The sequence below is a fragment of the Cyanistes caeruleus genome, chromosome Z (assembly GCF_971803275.1).
Source record: "Cyanistes caeruleus chromosome Z, bCyaCae1.hap1.1, whole genome shotgun sequence".
In the NCBI taxonomy this organism is placed as follows: Eukaryota; Metazoa; Chordata; class Aves; order Passeriformes; family Paridae; genus Cyanistes; species Cyanistes caeruleus.
This window is the reverse complement of record NC_141732.1, coordinates 17,490,534-17,509,777: the sequence shown is the minus strand read 5'-3', so window position 1 is coordinate 17,509,777 and position 19,244 is coordinate 17,490,534. Positions and strand designations below refer to the sequence as shown.

Genomic DNA, 19,244 nt, shown 5'->3' with positions numbered 1-19,244 from the left:
TAGAATTGCTAGAAATTAAGTCAAGGCTTGCCCTTTCTTGTTTATATTTGGGCAGACTATCCCAACAATTTCTTGAAAACCAAATCTACATCCATGGGAATTACTGCTAGAAATTTGATCCTATCATCTTTACTAACATGCCAAAATTTATTGAGTAACACCATTAATGGAGGTACCCACAGAGTAAATACCAGTGAGAGAGAACATTGGGGAAAATCCAGTCCTCCATGAACAAAGGATGAAGAAATGCCAAGATGTTGTTTTGGAACAGCAAAGAACAGAATCTTCACAAGATTCAGTCTGAGTCAGTGTGTGCAACAGTCTTGTCAATAAACCAGACCTATTGCATAATAAAGCAAAAAAACAATTTCCTTGTTGCTCTCTCTTGCTGCTGTTATTGTAGAGCTAAACAGTTGGAAAAAGGGGAAAATGAAAATGTCTAAACAATGGTGTTTTTTTATAATGAGAACCCAAAAGGTCATCTGCTGTTGTTTTAAAACATGGCTGATTGTGTTTCAGTCTTCTCATTATATGATCCTCTGGAAATTTCCCTGAACAATTTTATACCTAGTTTTTAAACCTTTTTATTTTTATTTATCTTTGTCTTTTTCTTTTTTTTGTCTTTTTTTTTTTCTTCCTACTCTGAAAATTAATACTAAGGAAACACAGTTACCAAAGAAGAAGCAGAAAGGACCCAGCATAAGCATTGCCTTAATACAGTTGAGATTTCTAAGGCACTGGAAGCTCTGGAGTTCCCAAGCAGCTCATTCCAGAAGTCCCAGAAGACTTGCATCCTTAAGCATTTGACCAGAAAACTAAGCTGACAGCAAACCTGCTTGAAATCTCTTAGAGCAAGGTTCTTGCTAACGCTGCAATTTAAAAATTACATAAGGAATTATGTGTCTCATTTCAGTTAATTATCTTGCTCCTGTTTAAACCTACGGCTTCCTCCTCATGTGTATGAATTGTTACAATAGCTTTGAAACTACAATCTATTGTGGCTATTTTGGGGGGTTTTTTACTGTTTAATACTTGTTACAATTTCTCCAAAGCAAGAAAATGTTTCCCTAGTACTATCTTTAAAGGCAGACACTCTTATCTTACTTTTCATATGCATTTGATACTCTTGTCATAATGCTATACGGGCTTCGGAAAAGTCACTGGAGTTTTTTGGGGGCACAAAAATTCCTTCATCTGAACCTGTTTGAAGGATCAGGTGTCACGGTCATTAGGAGGTGCAACTTTCACTCATAACAGCCTGTCCTTTTAACCTTACCATGACAGCATGATAAATTTCATCATTCTGCCAGATTTTGAAAAAGCATGATTCTGATTTGTCAGAAATTAACCATCCCATAATGATTAGAAATTTTAAAATAACCAGTATTTTTCTCTACTCTTGTTTCAAAATTCCATCAGTCAAAGCAGCCAGAATTTATCTTTCTTTATTGTAGTTCTTTAAAAGCACAGTAATGTGATTATGCCTGATTCTGATGGGCTTATATTTGCTTAACATTTACGAGAAATATTTGCCCGGGTATGAAAGATATTCAACCCAATACCACAGTCCCCAACAATTTCTCCCCACTGAAAACTTATATTGGTAATGAGGGACAAGTGAAAGGTAATTAAAGCCATCCTATTTGGAAGTGAGGAATTTTTAAATAATCCTGATCAGCTGGTAGCACATCAGGCAGCTTCTTTGGAAACACAAGAAAAGTTTTGAAAATAAAGGATACAAAAAGGTCAAGCTTTGTACTTTACTAACTTACTCTGTAGGGTTTTCCCTATATGAATATGTGTCTATATATGTATATGTTTATGCATGTATATCTGTCTATGTGTATATATATAAGAATGCCTGTAGTGTGGTGCTGTGTCAATGTAACTGAAGTAGCTCTGGTTCATCAGAAACATTTAACCCACAGTAGCACAGAGCTCAGGATGGTTTAATTTACTGTACAGAAAAGGACTAACATACAGACAGCTGAGCATCATTTTGTGCTGAGATCTAGCAACAGGAGTTTGTAATAACTTTGAAACCCTAGCTGATGTGCCAGTGAACTAAGGAGAAAGGAGGTGGAAAAACGGGGATAATAGGAAAAAGAAGCTGGAGAGAGAGAGAGTGACAGAGAGAGCGAGAGAAAGAGGGCCATGCGGGAAGTCCAAGTCTATGCAAAATATAAAACCAGGCACTAGAGGATGGGAATTCCTCATATTGTCATAAAAAAAACCTCTTCAACTTATGGTCTTGAGTCAAATTAAAATCTCTGAATGCTTTCTATGGCAATTCTTAGCTATTTTCTTTCCTATTCCTGCCTGTAAAAGTCTGGTGATTCAAACATTGTTTGCGGCTAAATTCAGCACTTTTGAAGTAATGTGGAAAAGGAGACATGAGCTTGGGCAGGAATTAGCTCACTCAAGCTAAAACATTCTTGTTACTGGTCCTTGGTTTAAAGAAAGCAGATCTCCATTTTAGGGAAGAGCTAGTAAGCCAGGGATCTGTTCCTGGGATGTGTGCCAACACCAAGACAGTCATACAACTGGGTGAGACCCAAAGCAGCATCCAGTATATTTTTCTGACTGGGTTAAGGGTCAGTGCACCAGACTGACAGACACTCAGTTAGAGAGAAGCCATGGCACAAAGTGTCCATGACTCATTGCAAAGGGCTTGGTACCAATTTTCTACAGAGTATCTTATCCCAATAATGTTAACAATGGCTCTGTCCTTGTTTCAGTTAATTTCTTCTTAGCAGATGGTACAAGTGCTGTGTTTTGGATTGGAATGAGAATGGTATTCATAAGACAGTAATGTTTTGGGTTTTTGCTAGTCATATTTACCCTAAGTCAAGAACTTTTCCTTCTTTGTCTCATGATCTGTCAGTGAGAAGGTAGGCAAAATAATCTGGAAGGGAACATGGCCCGAACAGGTGACCTGAACAGACCAAAAGGGTATTTCCACACCACAGAACTTCATGGCCAGTATGTAAAATGGTAAGTGCAGTCAGCCTGGGTTCAGGAAGGGGTGTTTGGCATCAACCAACCAGTGGAGACAAAATGAATTGTGCATCACTTAAAAAAAAATAAAAAATCATTGTTATGATTCTAGTTATTACGATTATGATTATTTTAAATTATTATTTTATTTTCAATTAGTAAGCATTTTTTATCTCAATATACAAATTTCACTTTGATTCTCCTCCCCATTCAACTGGGATAGAGAAGGAAGAGCGGAGGAGGTGAAGCATGGTGTTTCATGTCCAGTTGGGCTTAAAACCATGACAGGTTCATCTGTTCCCTGAGCCATCCCTATGTGTAATATTCAGAGAAAGTGCAGTGTGAACATTTTCTAGGAGTACTAAGAAGATCTGTAACTCTTAATCGCAGCAAAAAGCTCATATTTTCCAGCTTTCTTTAGCTTTGTTTTCCTATCCCACAGATGTGGCTCCATAGTTACAGATCCAGTGAATTTCCTCCAAAAAAACGGCTTTGAGCTGGACTGTGGAGGACACAGAAGTATTTTTGGTTTTTTTAAGAAAGGAACATCACTGGAAAATCCTTTTCATTATTTCTCATCGATATTTCATGACAATGATACCAAAAAAAAAAATTTGAGAATATTTAGCTTAACCCTTTTTGTGCTATAAGAAAATATGAATCCGAGTCTAAGTGTATGGATATTTGTACAAATTTAAAGTATTGTAACAGCACATGTCTTCTTCTGTACCCTGTTTGCCACATGGGATTTTAAAGAGGAAAATGAATGTGTAACAGGAATTCTCCTGACAAAGGAGATCACTCCTCCCTTGGGCAAATATAGGACTCTGCTTAAAGAGAGACACTTCTAGAAACTGGGGAGATTAACAGAGGGAAAAGAGCAAGTAAAAGACAGCCAAGCTCAAACAGAATCACAGAATTAATTAGGCTGGAAAAGAACTCTGAGATCATTGAGACCAATCCATGACCAAATACCATGTCAACTAGACTATGGCACTATATGCCACACCCAGCCTTTCCTTAAACACCTCCAGGTGACTGCACTATGTCCCTGGATAGCTCATTCCAATATCTAGTCACTCTTTCTGTGAAGAACCTCTCCTGGTGCAGCTTGAGACTATATCCTCTCATCCTGTCACTGGCTGTCTGGGAGAAGAGGCCGATTTTCACCCGGCTACTATCTCCCTTCAGGAAGTTGTAGAGTTATAAGGCCTCCACTGGGACTCCTTTTCTCCAGTCTTAGCCTCTCCTCACAGGACTTGTGCTCCAGAACCTTCCCCAGCTCTATTGCACTTCTCTGGACACACTCAAGCTCCCCAACGTCCCTTCTAAATGGAGGGGTACAAAACTGAGCACGGAACACAAGGTGTGGCCTCACCTGTGCCCACTACGGGACAATCACTGCCCTTTTCCTACTGGCCCCATATTTCTGACCAAGCTCAGAGTGCCATTGGCCTTCTGGGCTACCTGGGCACAGGTCACTCATAACTTGCTGACAACCAGCACCCCCAGGCACTTTTTTTGCTGGGCCACTGTCTGGCTATTCCATTCCCAGCCTGTAGCTCTGCATGGCGTTGTTGTGGCCAAAGTGCAGGACCAAGCACTTGGCCTTGTTGAATCTCATTCCCTTGGTGTTGGCCAATCAACCCAGCCTGCCCAGATCCCTCTGCAGAGCAAAGCCAATCAACCCAGCCTGCCCCCCCAGCAGATCAACATTCCTGTGCAACTTGGTGTCATTTGCAAATTTGCTAACTGTAGACTCAATCCTCTCATCCAGAGCAATAAAGATGGGCCAACACGGATCTCCGAGAGAACATGAACAAAAAAACCCTCCTATTTTCTGGGAACTAGAGGAAATTATAGAGTTGGCCACCATTAAAAAGAAAGGTAAGACACAACATGACAAAAATCATGCTTGAAACACAGCATTTGCAAAGATACAGTGGGCAGGGAGGTATTTGCTTATAAACTTTTAGATTTTTATTCTGTCAAGTGTATTTCCAATTTTCTCATTTTCAAAGGCTACTGTTTTAGCTTATAGTCTAATAAATAAAGTCCTTTAGCTTTCTTATGTGAATTTGATTTCAAGAAGGTCTAGTCAGACTCAAAGCTTAAAGCAGCAGCAAGAGTAGCTCCTGAGCTTATAAAAACATGCTGCTATAGGAAAGAGATTTAAAATACCCAAGTAGTTAAAAGCTCAAATGTACCTTTCAGAAGATTTTTTTTTTTATTAAATAAAAAACCCCTTATGAATAGACGAGTTTACAACAAGACAAAATTCACCTTAAAATCATATTCCAAACCTTACTGTGGTTCCTAAACTCTAGAGAGTTCAGCATTTGCTGCATTCTTGGTATATACAGATTTTCATTTAACTGAAAATCTTTCAGTTAAGGTTCTGAAAAGTTTTATCTTAGCAAAACAGTTAAACAGAGTGGTGTTTTTTCTAACAGATCACTTAAAGTACAAAGACACAGTTCACCTAATAAGGAGGCAAATTCAAACTGCAGACACTGACAAAGAGATGTATAGCACAATGGAGGGGTGAGAAGAGAGAGAAATCTGAATAATTACATAAAATCTAGCTCTCTCAGTTTCATCCTGGTCACTTGTCACTCTCTAACATCTACAAAACAAAGATGCAAGTAAAAGAGCTAAAACAGAAATCTTTGACAGTAAAGTAGCTTTCTAGTTTCTCATGTAGCCCTGAAAATTTCAATGCTGTTGGAAGTTGATGAACCACACCCATTTTCAAGCTTTGCCCTGCTTCTGAGATCAGAAGCCGGAATTATTTAATGACAAATATCAGCTTTTGTTCACAAAGACAAGTTTAAAGGTTAATTATGCTATACTCACTGGACTTGTACCTAAGAGATTGCCCAGAACTCTAAAAGATGATATAAAAAACCCTGCACTACTCTAAAGTTGTCCAGAATCAGCATCTTTTCTAGTCTTATTGAGAGACTTCAACCTTTGCAGCTGAGCAGTGGGGGATTCAGCAAAGGGAGGAATGAAAGAGCCCTTCTGTGTCACTTAGGTCTTTCACTTATCATTGAACTTCAACCTCAAAATGAATGAAAAAAAGAATGCTGCTTGGTGGCATTATACAGACAAATTCACTAGTATTAAAAAAAAATCAATAAAAAAAATCATATAATGCCAAAGAGAGAACTGTTCATACCATATATAAACACTATTAATTATTAAAGTAATCAGTGGTATACTACTGGTTTATACTAGGACATGGGAATCAGAATATAAAATACAGGCATTTTTGTGTAGGATTTGTCATATCTGGAGAGAAACTACCCCAGTACTTCTTCTGAAGCTTAAAAACCAACACAGCTGAACTCATTCTTTTGTTCACTGCAAGTAAAAATGAACTTCTCTAAACATAGCTATACTGTTGGCTATTAATTGTGCCCATGGCATACTGGTTAAGAGCAAAACAGTTGGTCAGACACCAAAAATTAAAAAATGGGCTGCCTGAAGGAGTGATTGCTTAGGAGAGAAGATAACAGGCTTCACTACTTCTATTACTTTAACCAGTCTTCCAGCTGTCACATTTGTTCTCCAGCGCACTATTGTTCTCAAACCATTTCTGAGGCTGATTCTGAAGTCAGTATGTAATGAGTTTGGATTTGGAAATATCCTTGTTACTTTTTCCACAAGTGCATTCTTGTTTGGAGAAAACAAACCAAGTGCTGTATCTCAATCTGTCCCCTTTTTTACAATCTGTCTTTCAAAGTCCTCTTGTATAAATAAGAACAAGTCTTACAGTGCTCTTCAAATCAGGAATTAGCATTGATGCTATTTATGAAAATTCTTGCAGGTATCTCTTACAGTGTCCACATTGACTGAGATGGAATAAGCTGCACATTCACTACGCTTGGGATGATTTCTGGCATTTTATACAAGTAGAAAGCTGGACAAGTTTTATATTTAATTTAGGCAATGGGATAGACTGAGTCATTTTCCTTTACTTAATAATCAGAATGTAAGGTTTTTCCTTGTTTTTGAAAGAATGAGACATGGACATAAAAGAAAACAACTGGAAAACTCTTTCACTGCATAACGATACCATCAACCCTGCTGCAGTTGGAGAACTTATTGTTACACATGTTCCTTGTGTTTACGATGCACAAAGAAGCATTTTACCATAAAGAAAAATACATATTCTGTGAAGAAATACTGATGTGTATGGCATGGTATACAGCTATGGAGCACTCCCTGATATAACATGAACATCAGCAAAGGTCTGTTGTTGTGGACCTCAGTTATACTTCTGAGTTGAGCTGGTGCCTATGAATGTAGGATAAAACTTCAGCCAACATGGTCACAGAATTTGTGGTACCCAAGGTAACTCAATTACAACCAAATCAGGCATCCCTGCCTACCATGCACAGTAAAGATTCACACACAGATATGCGTATACCAATAATATTTATAAGGCCAAATGTGTGTGTGTGTGTGTACTTGCATATACTTCAACATCAGTATGAAATTCAAATATCTACTTCTCACAGGGATACCCTTTTTGTGAAAAAAAAACCACAACACTAAATTTTGTTCTCTTAAAATGGAAGGATGCACACTGTATATTCCTCTTTTATTAAAGACAGATGAATAGCCTCCTGCTGTGGGATAGTCTCCTGAAAGCAACCTTATATGATGTTTTCATAAAAAGATTTTATACATTCGTTTTAAAAAGAAGATGCGTGTTTAGTCTTTTCTGCACATGAAGCATGTAATTGTGATACAAAATCAATAAATATATTATCCTCATATCCTAGAAGAGCTATCATCACAGATTAAGTTCGCCAGAAAATGACCCAGAGGGGGGAAAAAAAAAAGCTAGGAAGGAGCAAAAATATTTATCTCTGTATCTCCACTTAAATGCATCTGGTTCTATGAAAATATACTGTTTTAATTAAGACAGTTTTCTATGCTTATATGTTACTTTGAAAGGGCTGTGATAATTGTCAACAACACAGCAACTCTCAAACTTGGAATATAACATATTCATTATTATGAGAGAAACAGTTCAGGAAAAATATCTGACATAATAATGTAGTGATACTTTTTAGCCAAGAATATACTTATTAACATAAGAGATGGGGAGATTAAGGCTTGATTTGGTTTTGGGTTTTTTTATCACAGAAATTAAATGGAAGAAAATCATGCTCTTTTCCCCATTCTGCAGCAGAAGCCATTTCTGTCAGCTAGCCTGAAATTGCACATTCTCAAAAAAAAAAAAAAAGAAAAAAAAAAAAAAATTTAGTCACTAAACAGACATGCCTGGGCCAGCTTTGCCAGAAGGAGAAACTGGAGCAAAGTCCAACTGCACAGATACTGCTGTACTGCATATGGGTGACACTTGCCTCATCTTCACCAAATGAGGAGTCCCCTGACCATTTCTTTGACATACCCCACTCTCGACACGAAAGAAAATTTGGTACAAACCGAAATAGACAGTACAATGCCTAGTTCATGCTTTTTTAAGGAAACACTTACAGATCACCGTAGACAAGGCCATAAATCTCTGCTGTGCTGTGATGGTAGATTCCTCTCAGGATAATTAGAAGAAGGATAACAACAAAAGCTGGAAGCCCCCAACTCAAAAGGAAGTAAAGCAGATAGCGCCTCTCTGTGTGCTCATCATTCATCACAAGGACGTACCAGAAATTAACAGCCTGAAGAATAATGCACAAAGACAATCAGTAGACTTGCTGGTGATAAACTATGCCAAAAACCAAATCACTGTGAAGGTCACAGTACAACGTTTTTCTGCCCTGGTATCTGTACAAACACTATTCAACAAAAATACTTTGTCCTCAGTTTTTTTTCCTTAAGTAACAAAAAGACATTATAAAAGCAATATGCTTATTTATATTACTATTTTGAATTAGACTAACATAGAGGAAGAGAAACTCTGTTTAGTAGAGAATACTATTTTTCCAATGTAAAAACAGCTTTTTGGTGCAAAAGTCACTTCTTCTCTAGATATTCATACCTTCACATTGAATACTGGCATATAGTATTTCTACATCTGATCTGCACTTCATATTTTTATGTTATTGTTCAGCTGTATGTACCTTGTAGGAAATGCATTAAACTCCTTTGATGGTTCTGTGATCCTGTTCTGAGCTCAGCAGTACAAGACAGACGCGGAGCTCCAATGAACCAGTAAAGGCTCATGATGATGATTGTGGGATGGAAAAGTTCTCCCATGGGGGAAGGCTGAGAGAGCTGTGGCTGATCAGCCTGGAAAAAGGATGTTCAGGGGGACCATATCCATATGTATAAACATCTGATGGGAGGCAATGGCGAAGAAGAGGGAGACAAGACTCTCCTCAGTGATGCCCAGTGGTGGGGCAAGAGGAAATGGGCCCAAATTAACATACAAAAAGCTCAATCTGCATACAAGAAAAAGCTTTCTAACTGTAAGCGTGGTCAAACACTGGGCCAAAAAGGCCAGAGAGCTTGTGGAGTATGTGTCCTTAGAGAATCAAAATCAAAATTATCATGGTCCTGGGCAACCTGTCCTATCTGTTTGAGTTAGGGTGTTGCACTAGACAGTCTCAAGGTACCCCTTCAGACTTCAACAGTTCTGTGATTCTGCACAATATATGTGTAAGAATTTGAGAAAAAAGTGCAAATAAATTAATGTAAATCCACAGGCATCTCTAAAACATTCTGTTTTCTTATAATCAACTCATCATCAAGCAGCATAATTTAGTTTAAAACCATATATGAATCAAAATAGTGGAATAGCTGAAACCCCTTTGAAGAGCCAGTAGTAGGAGTAGAGGAAACCCTTCAAGTAAATCAGAATACTTAGCACAGTGCCTGAATATTTGAATTTTCTTCAGGATGTTCACAGAAGAAACACTGTCATGTGTGAGCATTTTTAAATGCACATCTACACAGTACTGTCTAATAAACATGTAAGCTATCCACAAAAAAAAAAAAAATTAAAAAAAAAAAATCTCACTTTCTCTACTTCAAAACTGTTATACCACCTACAGGTCTCCATGCTATATCATTATTTCTGGCCTTTTATATGGGGTGAATAGGGATTGTCTTTTTTTTGCATATAAAGTATTAATTCGAGCTTGTGCCTTTAAGCATGTCTTGTCAGTCAACAGAGAAAGGACAGGCACCTTCAGGCACTCATTAATCCTAACCCAAGCATAATCATCTCTCTCCATGTTCTACACAAGGGTTTCATATAATAATTTTGACTTACATGCTTCATTTTCAGCCATGTACTGTAAGGATAAGTAAAAATTCATACACTGTAACAAGACAATGCAATGTGATTATTTTATTGAGGGAAATTTTACACATTTCCCTGAGCCAAGGGCTTGGCTATCCCTTTTTTCAGGAACACCTACTTTGCACATTCAAGTACTTAATTAGTTGTTTCTAGATTCCTTATGTAGGTATTATTAATTAACTATCATTTCAGATTTTGTTCTGTGATTTATATAGCATGAATATGCAATACTTTCACTGATAATAATTTGTTTACAAAGCAAGTTACTGTTTTAAATGCTTTTTTAGAGAATGAAATTTCATAGCTTCTATCATAGCACATGTCCAGTGTATATAATTATATAATAATTATTATGTCTTCCTTAGTTTTCATTTGGTGATTGGTGCTATATGAACAAAGGCAAAGTTTATTTTCCTTAAAAGATCACAGGTAAACCACACCACAGAAATGCAACAATCCTGGACACATTGAAAGAACAAAGAAAACCTATTAATTACATTGCTGGACATGCACAGGAAGAAAATATTAAATAGATGAAATTGGTATTTGGGCAAAAATCCACAGCTTGTGGAAGGATTTGGTTGTTCCGTTAACTTTTATGTGGGATTGAAAACTCATTCAAAATTCTGTTTGACACTTCATGTCAATAAACACACTTCAATTACATGCCCTTGTAGTCTTGGCTAGGCTGTGCCTCACTGCAAGTGCTTCCAGAGACCAAAACCCTTGAACTATATATGCCATTACACTCAGGGACTGTTGCTTTTACTAATTCTGACAATCTGGTGAACACTGCTCTTAGTCATCCAACTGAAATTGCTTTCTATGAAATCATACCTCATGTCCTTGCCCTGTGTTTGGTTAGCCTATTTAGACATCTCACCTCATTTATCACTGAGCATAACACTTAACACCACAGCTGCTGTAAAGGTGTAAGTGAGGTTGGATTATTCACATTTTCTGCACAGTAACATTTGTATTTTGATAATTACTAGTTCTTTTCTTCAACCCTTTTTGATGCTTCAAAATATAATCACTGAAATAATAGAGGAGCTAATTTTAGCAAATCCTTTCCTGTTGCCATGCTGCAACAATTACCAGTTCAACAGAAGAATAAAAGGTACAGTCCATTTTCTAGCTGCTCAGGTGAAAGAACAAATGGGCAAGTTGTGATTTGTTCTGATATAGAATGCTAAATAATTGTTTATTCACATAGTACTCTAATGAGACACTGTGAACTTCAGTGAAGGTATTTTTCTTTCAAAATGAGGCAGTTAGTTGAAATCACATTCCCAAACCTGGGACACATTTATTTATTTATCCATTCATTTATCTTTAATGATAATCACAGAATTTCAGAGTTTTTTGTGTTGGAAGGGGCCATCTAGTTCACATCTCCTGCCATGGGATGTTTTTGCCATGGGATATTTTCCACTGGACCAGTGCCTGTGAACAGACATAGGGTTAATTTTTACAGTAGCCATGGCTGGGACCCATCATTGCTGAGGGCTGGGGGATGGAACCCTTCTGGGGAGAAGGGGTTTGTTCTGCGTCAGTGTAGTGTGGTGGAGGGAGAAGTTGGGCGGTGATGTTTCTGTGTGAATCATTCACTTCTTTCTTCTACCCTCTGTCAGTATTGCTGTTGTACTGTTTGCTTCCTTATCTCATTGTTGTTTCCAGCAGATTGTTCTTATCTCAACCCATGGTCTTTGCCTTCTGAGTCTCCAATTCTCCTCCCCAGCCCAAGCAGAGCAGAGGGAGGGGGAGGCTGGGGGCAAGGGAGCGGTGCACAGATTCAGTGGGAACACTGAATTGGAGAATACCATTCCTAAACAAGGACAACAAAGTTGCTCAAAGTCTCATCTCCAAACTGCCCTTGAGCACTTCCAGGGATAAAGTAGCCACAATTTCTCTGGGCAACTGCTTCCAGTGTCCCACCACCTGTGATAATCTGCATATAGCTGGCAAACAGGTGCAAAATACTTCATTTAATATCTTTCCCAGTTTGATAGGAATAATTATATTTTCCTTCTTTTTACAAATAGCTGGAGGGGTCAATTTATAATAATTGTATACTTTCGTATAATTCCTTTTTTGAAACTGTTAAGCAGTCCAAAAATTATTCTTAAAAATAAAAAGAAAAGCATCAAACTTACTTTAAGATCAGTAAACGTCTTACAAGTCTGACACAGATGTATAGAAATTTATAGAAAATTTAAAGTGCCATTAAATGGACGTAGGAGAAAGATTCAGGTATGGGTGTTAGCAAGTTCATGACTTTCATCATGGTTTGCTTGTTGAATTAACACTTTTACTGTTGATTTAATTCACTCTAGCAATAGCTCAAGAAAACAAAGAATCATATTTTTCCATCATTTTACTCTGTATCAGAATTGGCATTTGAAAACTACAGATTTTTTTTTAGCTGAATAGACAGCTTTTAATTTTTTCTGTAACTTACTATTTGCAACACATTAGAAAATACTAAGAGAAGAAACTTATTTTCCTTGTTATGCTGAAAGACACTCTTGGCATGTGCTCCTAAGATAAATGCATTTGAAAATACAGCTTCATGCTGTTCAATTGTGCAAAGGGACACTTGTCAGGATTAAGACCTCTTGATGTCAGACATTAATATAAGGTAAATATTTTGGGCCCATAAACTGCTATTTTCACCTTGCTTACTCCTTTTCTTCTGCAGTTAAGAAAGCCTCATCCTTTAAAATAATGCGTAATGCTATCAGCTTTCAGTGACTTGCAAATTCTCCATATAAAAAGCAAGAAACAAGACCATACAATAAAAAAGGGAGAAGAACAAACAGACAAGCAAGGATGATTTGATATAATCTCTGTCCTGATGCTGAAAATGGACCAGTTGACCTCTGAGATCCTTTCCATTCTTGCATTTCACTCAATGTATGAGTAGTAGCTACACTTGTAGCAGAAATACTGACATTGAATATGTCTACAAATAAAAGAAGCTAAAAAGAGAACAAGAATTAAAACATGAAGCTATAGATTAATTGTTTTGTAAAGAGCACTGACATAAGACAAAATGTTTGGCATAATTACTAAGCACTATGCAGAAGATGGAATGATTACAAAAACCAAAAAGTAAGGAAGTTATCCTACAGTCTAGAAAGTGAAGCTCTTTGATCTGGACAGAAATAAATCTGTATATATCCAACTGAAATCAGTGTTTTCTTATAGAGCTTTGTTGCCTGAAAATATTGCTCCACCAACTTTTGGTCACTTAAAATCAACTAGGTTTTATGGATACTTCAGTTTCACATGCGTGCACCATGCTTGTACTTGATTATCACATTCACCTACCTCTGTATCCTGTGATCATGGCAGTCACTTTCAGATTTCTATGATATAAGTCAATGATCAAACATTTGCATTATGGTATGCAGCCTCATAGAGGGCAGAGTGACTGCACAAAGGACACAGAATCTGTTCCTATATTTTTGTTCTTTTCCAGACAGAAGTATTTAAGCCTCATTCAAAAACATCATTAAATCTGCTTTTCAAATTAAGCCATGTATATAAAGTATACTATGCTGAGAATACAAATATTAATTTCCCTGATTTTAAAATCTGCTACTCTAACAGCAGTAGCATCCAGACTTCCCAAATCAGTCTGGTTTCCCCTTGGATCCACAAGCTTTTCTAGAGTAGTCATGGGGACCAGTTCAAGCAAAGAGATGCCCCCAGCACTCCTTCCTGTGTTCTGATATAGCTTACTCATTCCATAGTGAGATATAAAAAGTCAAGATCTAGTCCCAGCTGAGAGGAGAAAAACTCTGGCTGAGGACTGGGATCTATGTGTCCCATTATTTAATTCCTTTTGGGTCTTTCAAAGTTCAGGAATTATTCTCAGCTGAAGGCCTGCACCTACAAAAAGAAGAATCATCTTCATTCTGAGTTCTACTCCTGGCAGCTCATCACTCAGCAGGCTGATGGATTCCCTCTTAAGCACTTTCATCCAATCAGATATCCATGAAGAGTCTTCATGTTTAACACAAGCCTGAGGCTCCACTACATGCAATCTATTGTGCGAGTTGTTACCATTTGACCAAAGTCTATGTAAAAAAAAATAACACTGGATTCCAACTACAGACATAAAAATGACCAACTGTTAACTTCCATACTACATTTTTTTGGCATTGTAAGTAATTTTTGCAACTCAATGAAATGTAAAACACATAGAATGGGATGATAAAGTACTATCAAACACTGAGTTATCAAAGCTTGAGGCATCTCAGTAAAAAAAGAAACTTTAAAATGTTACTTTGTCCAAATTAGCAAATGGTAAAGAGCTCTAAAGCAATTTAGGAATAAAGTGAATGAGCAACTGTGAAGAATATAATTTACAGTTTATAAAATATTTTAGAGTAGTTAACCTACAAAACATCATTTGCCAAGCAAACAAATTTCTCTATTGAGGCCATCTACATGTAGTTTTCTAAATGAGCACAGCTGAGCCATTGGAGAGGCCAATAGCGTTTTCAATGAACATGAGCCTGACAAATTCCATGAAAATGCCACATATCACATGAATGTTACTGGGAGAGAAAGTTGGATTTACATACAGCCTAATTTGCATTTCTTGGTTTGGTCTGACAGCCTGCATATTGGAGGATTTGTACAGTAAGATATGGAGCTGCATATATAAAGCTGTATGCTGAAATGAATGTGCTGGGGACAAATCCTCTTAAAATAACAGACAAATAAATCACTTAACTCACATACTGGTGCTAAATATAAATTTCTAGATGAGGGCATAATAATGTATTTTTTTCTAATAGCCCCACAGCTTGTTATTTTGACTAACTTACAACTGGTAATTTTCCATAAATAATTGGATTGTTCATGGTGTTCCATATTAGTTCAACTGTTTTTTCCACCATTTACTGTCCTATAATATATCAAACAAGCAAAAGATCTGTGACTAGTCTGGTGTACTCATCTGATGAGTATTAGCTGAGGGAGCTGGGGGTGTTCAGCTTGGAGAAAAGGATGGGGGCACATAGTTTACTTGTGGACTTGGGAGTATTGAGTTAATTGTTTGACTTGATGATCCTAGAGGGCTTCTCCAGTCTAAATGATACTAAGATTCTATAAAAATTCTGGAAATAATTATGAATACACATGTTCTGTATTTTAATGTAAACTTGTGAAGGTATGTCTGTCATGTTACACAAATTTAATGACTAAAATGCCACTGACTTAACAAATTACAGTATAGTTTACATTTACACTTCACATGTAAAGGACTGCTTCAAAAGACCAAATAAGAGATGTTTAGAAAAACTATTAACAGTAAGAAAAATAATTCTTCCTTGTTCTGAGGCAATTCTGCCTTGCTCTGAGGATAAAGTGAGGCAAGGACATTCTTACATAGTTGGAATGGAAATGAATGGCAAAAGTCCTTATAGTGTTTGTATATTTACCCTTGTAGTCACCCTAGGTTTAATAAAAGTCATCTAAAGTTTTGGCCTTCTAGTAGCACTGAATTTCAGTGCTCTATATCTCTCTCTATACATAGATGTACAGATATGTATATATATGCACTAAAATATAATAGAAATACAGTCTATCAATTACTTTTACACATGTTTTGGGGAAGGGATAAAAAGGACTACGATACCAACCTGAATAAGCATCCAGCTGAACTGGCAGAGGTAAAGATAATGGGTAACAGATGCGAGAGCAAAGCAGCTTTCCTCTGAGATATGCTGGCTCATGTAAGCAGAGGCCAGAAATGAAACCTGCCGGGGATAAAAATGAATACATGCATATTGGAATTAAACAAAATTAATTTAATATTAAAAATAAGGGGGAAAAAATTAGTTCGTAAGTAAAACATACACAAAATTACTATTTCAGAGACTCAGGAAAGATATCTTGGACATTTAATATTCACCCAAAAGAAGTTATGCTTAAACACTGTCAAGCCCTATACCAGCTTTAAACTTTCTGCAGACCATCTTCTATCTCTCTGTTGAAAGATGTAAGCTCTTTAGTATGACCTAAGATTAGCTCAGCTGGTTAGAACATGGTGCAAATAATGCCAAGGTGGTGTGTAAGCTCTGTATTCATTCAAGAGTTGGACTAAGTGATCCTTGTGAGTCCCTTCCAACTCAGAATATTCTGTAGTAAATTTTAAGTAGAATTACTTAAATTGAGTCATATTACTGAGATTTAGTATACTGCTTGCTTTGCTTTACTTGCTTAGCATGAGCAGTTGGATTTTCTGAAGCCTTAGTTGACAAGCTGTGTTCTTACACCAAGATATATTTTTGGCTGGAATGGAAAGGATATTGACATTGCACTGATGTTCTTGTTGCTAGGTAATGTTTATCTTAAGTCTAGGGCTTTTTAATTTCCCATGCTCTGCCAGCTAGCAGGTGCTGTACCACTCTTAAGTTACTTATTTTCACAAATCTGACACTTGAGACTCTGCTATGGGAAGCCAAGGATCAAGCTTGAAGAATGAGGAAGCACGCCTGAGAGGGACGGTATGTGTGGGCAAGGAATCAGGAGAGGCACCCATGGGCCATCTGGAGCTGGTGAAGGGACCCCAGTCCTTGTGGTGACGCCGTGGGTGGTGCATGTGTAACTCTTTGAGTGGTGTGAGAATGTTCAGGCAGCGGCCTCTCCTTTATCACACTGCACCTTTATATGACGAGACTACAGAGAGACCTAATATTTATTGTTTAAAATTTTTCCCATGCAACATTAGACACGGGTTTTGTAACTGAGGGTGGAGATTTTCCTGTATAAAAACTAAAAGAGATGTTATCTTCTGATTTGAGTAGATCCAGATATTTTATCAAGTAAACAAACAAACTCAAGAGGCATTTACTGTCTTCAGGCTGTCAGACATGTAGGAATGTAATACCTCAGCCCCTAAGATAGCAATACTGGACAAAAGGCAGGAAGCAAGTATTCCTCTCTCTAATACCATACCAGGATTTCACATTCACAAAGCAGTTACAATTTGGGTTTTTCCACAGATATGCCAAATGTCAAAGGCATTACATGTTGGCTAGGTAAGTAGCCAATGAACTGTCTACGGAACAAATGTATTCCAACTCTGACTGCAATAAATGTAGCTAGACAATTTCAACATAACATTTTAAATTAAAACACAACTCAGAAATCTTAAGCCCCTTCTTCTATAAATTTCTTCAGAGAAGAAATGGCTCTACAATCAAAATTCATAAAAGGCTTAAAGTGTTCACATAAAGATATTCATCCACTGTGCTGATCATTTTTTATTTCCCTGACAAAAAATACCACTCTTTTGACCACTGACTTCTTAGTAACAGAAATTAATGGGCTATGGAGACTGATTTTATGTGCATAAAATCAGGAGATGGGATAAGTAAGAAAGTTAAATTAAGTAATTTGGGATACATATGGACACATTTGCAACAAAATACTCATATGGTACTGTGTAACCCTTACACAGTCTCCTTATCATAAAAGTACGTCATAAAGACAGGATAATGTTACCTCAGCATGAAATGGAAGAATAACAATGAGTACCTGGGGAACAAGTGGACTAAAACCACTTATGAAATGCATTTCAATATTTAAAGGAAAAAAAAAAAAGAACTTTAAGTAATTTATGTAGTATTTATCAGCTTCTGCTGGGAACTGACATCTAATTATGGCCACATAACCATTCAGTTATTAAGAGCTTAACACACAGCTTAATAAAGAGTGGTCTTTGCCAAATTCTGACACTGCTGAAAGAAATCCTATCATCTGGAGTGGGTTAAACATAACTGTAATATGTCTGCAATAGCTACCATCCATGAGGGATACACAAGAAGTGTTTTTGGAAACAACGCCATAGCAGCAGCTCTCTCAAACATTAGCAGTAGTAATTTGTCTAAAACTTGAGCAAATGCTTCTACTGACAACAGGCATCTGGGTAGAAAGGCTTTACCATCTTTTGTTCTCTGAAGGCTTGTGTATACATCAAGGACAGACTGCTAGGCTAGAGACGGAGAAAAATAGGGGATGTAAAATACAAAATACAAAAGCAGAATGATGGAGTCCTGGAAATATGTTTTTAACCACTTTTGGACTGAATGTTGGCTTGAAAGCATTTTGCATTTGTAACTAAGAAACTGTAATTCCTAACACTCTCCTGTGCTTCAAGAAAAATAAGGTTTTGCATATTGAAAAAGAGGATTTTTCAAATTTTTCAAATCAAAAAATTCGAAGAGTCCAAATATGTGCTAAAAAATGTGTATTTGTGATAGAAAGTGACTTTTCTTAAAAGAACAAGATTGCAATATGGCTGGAGTAATCCCTCAGCTAAGAATTCAGTGTAATTAGTGGCCTTAGAGTATTTTAGGGGAAAAATAAAAGAAAGTAAAATATAAAATTTTCATAGACTTGTTATCTTGCATCTTGGTCAGAAGATACAAATGAGAGTTGGTTTATAACACAAAAACCCCTTCAAACCAACAAATGTGCCTCCCCAATAAAGTGTTCCTTAGACTAATTGTCTCATGTCTTCTGTGCATCACTTAGTTATTACCTGCAGGGTGCAACCTTTTATAACAAGAAACATATTACTTTAATAACAAAACCATCTGCCATCTATTGGAACAAGTTGTTCCCTCTTGGATCTTTAAAATATGTGCTCATTATAACACCAATTGTCCAGAGCTCTTTTTACAGAGACCTTATGGTTTAAATAGCCCTTTTCAATCTTTGGATTTACTGACATTTAGTTCTGTGCTGAGATGATAACATAATGCCTCTTCTTCATACATGTCAAGGTGATCGACCTTGACCCAAAATGGTTTAATTGATAATCCTTTATATCACTCAAGTAGCAGGCTGATATTTTTATTAATTTGACTGGTGATGGTTCCATACCACATTGAAAATTATGATGATAGCATATCATTCAAAAGGTTCCCCTTGACAGGGTGAAAAA

General features: G+C 37.0%; 1 protein-coding gene across 1 annotated transcript in view; it reads right to left on the bottom strand.

Annotated features, from left to right (window-relative positions):
- ADGRV1 (adhesion G protein-coupled receptor V1) overlaps nt 1–19,244 on the bottom strand; it is a 269,547-nt gene that overhangs the window by 63,578 nt on the left and 186,725 nt on the right. Inside the window, exons 89-90 of the mRNA XM_086866622.1 lie at nt 15,934–16,050; nt 8,512–8,690 (exon numbers count right to left, since the gene is read on the bottom strand). Of these exons, the coding sequence (XP_086722748.1) occupies nt 8,512–8,690; nt 15,934–16,050 (296 nt within the window). The remainder of the gene's footprint in view (nt 1–8,511; nt 8,691–15,933; nt 16,051–19,244) is intronic.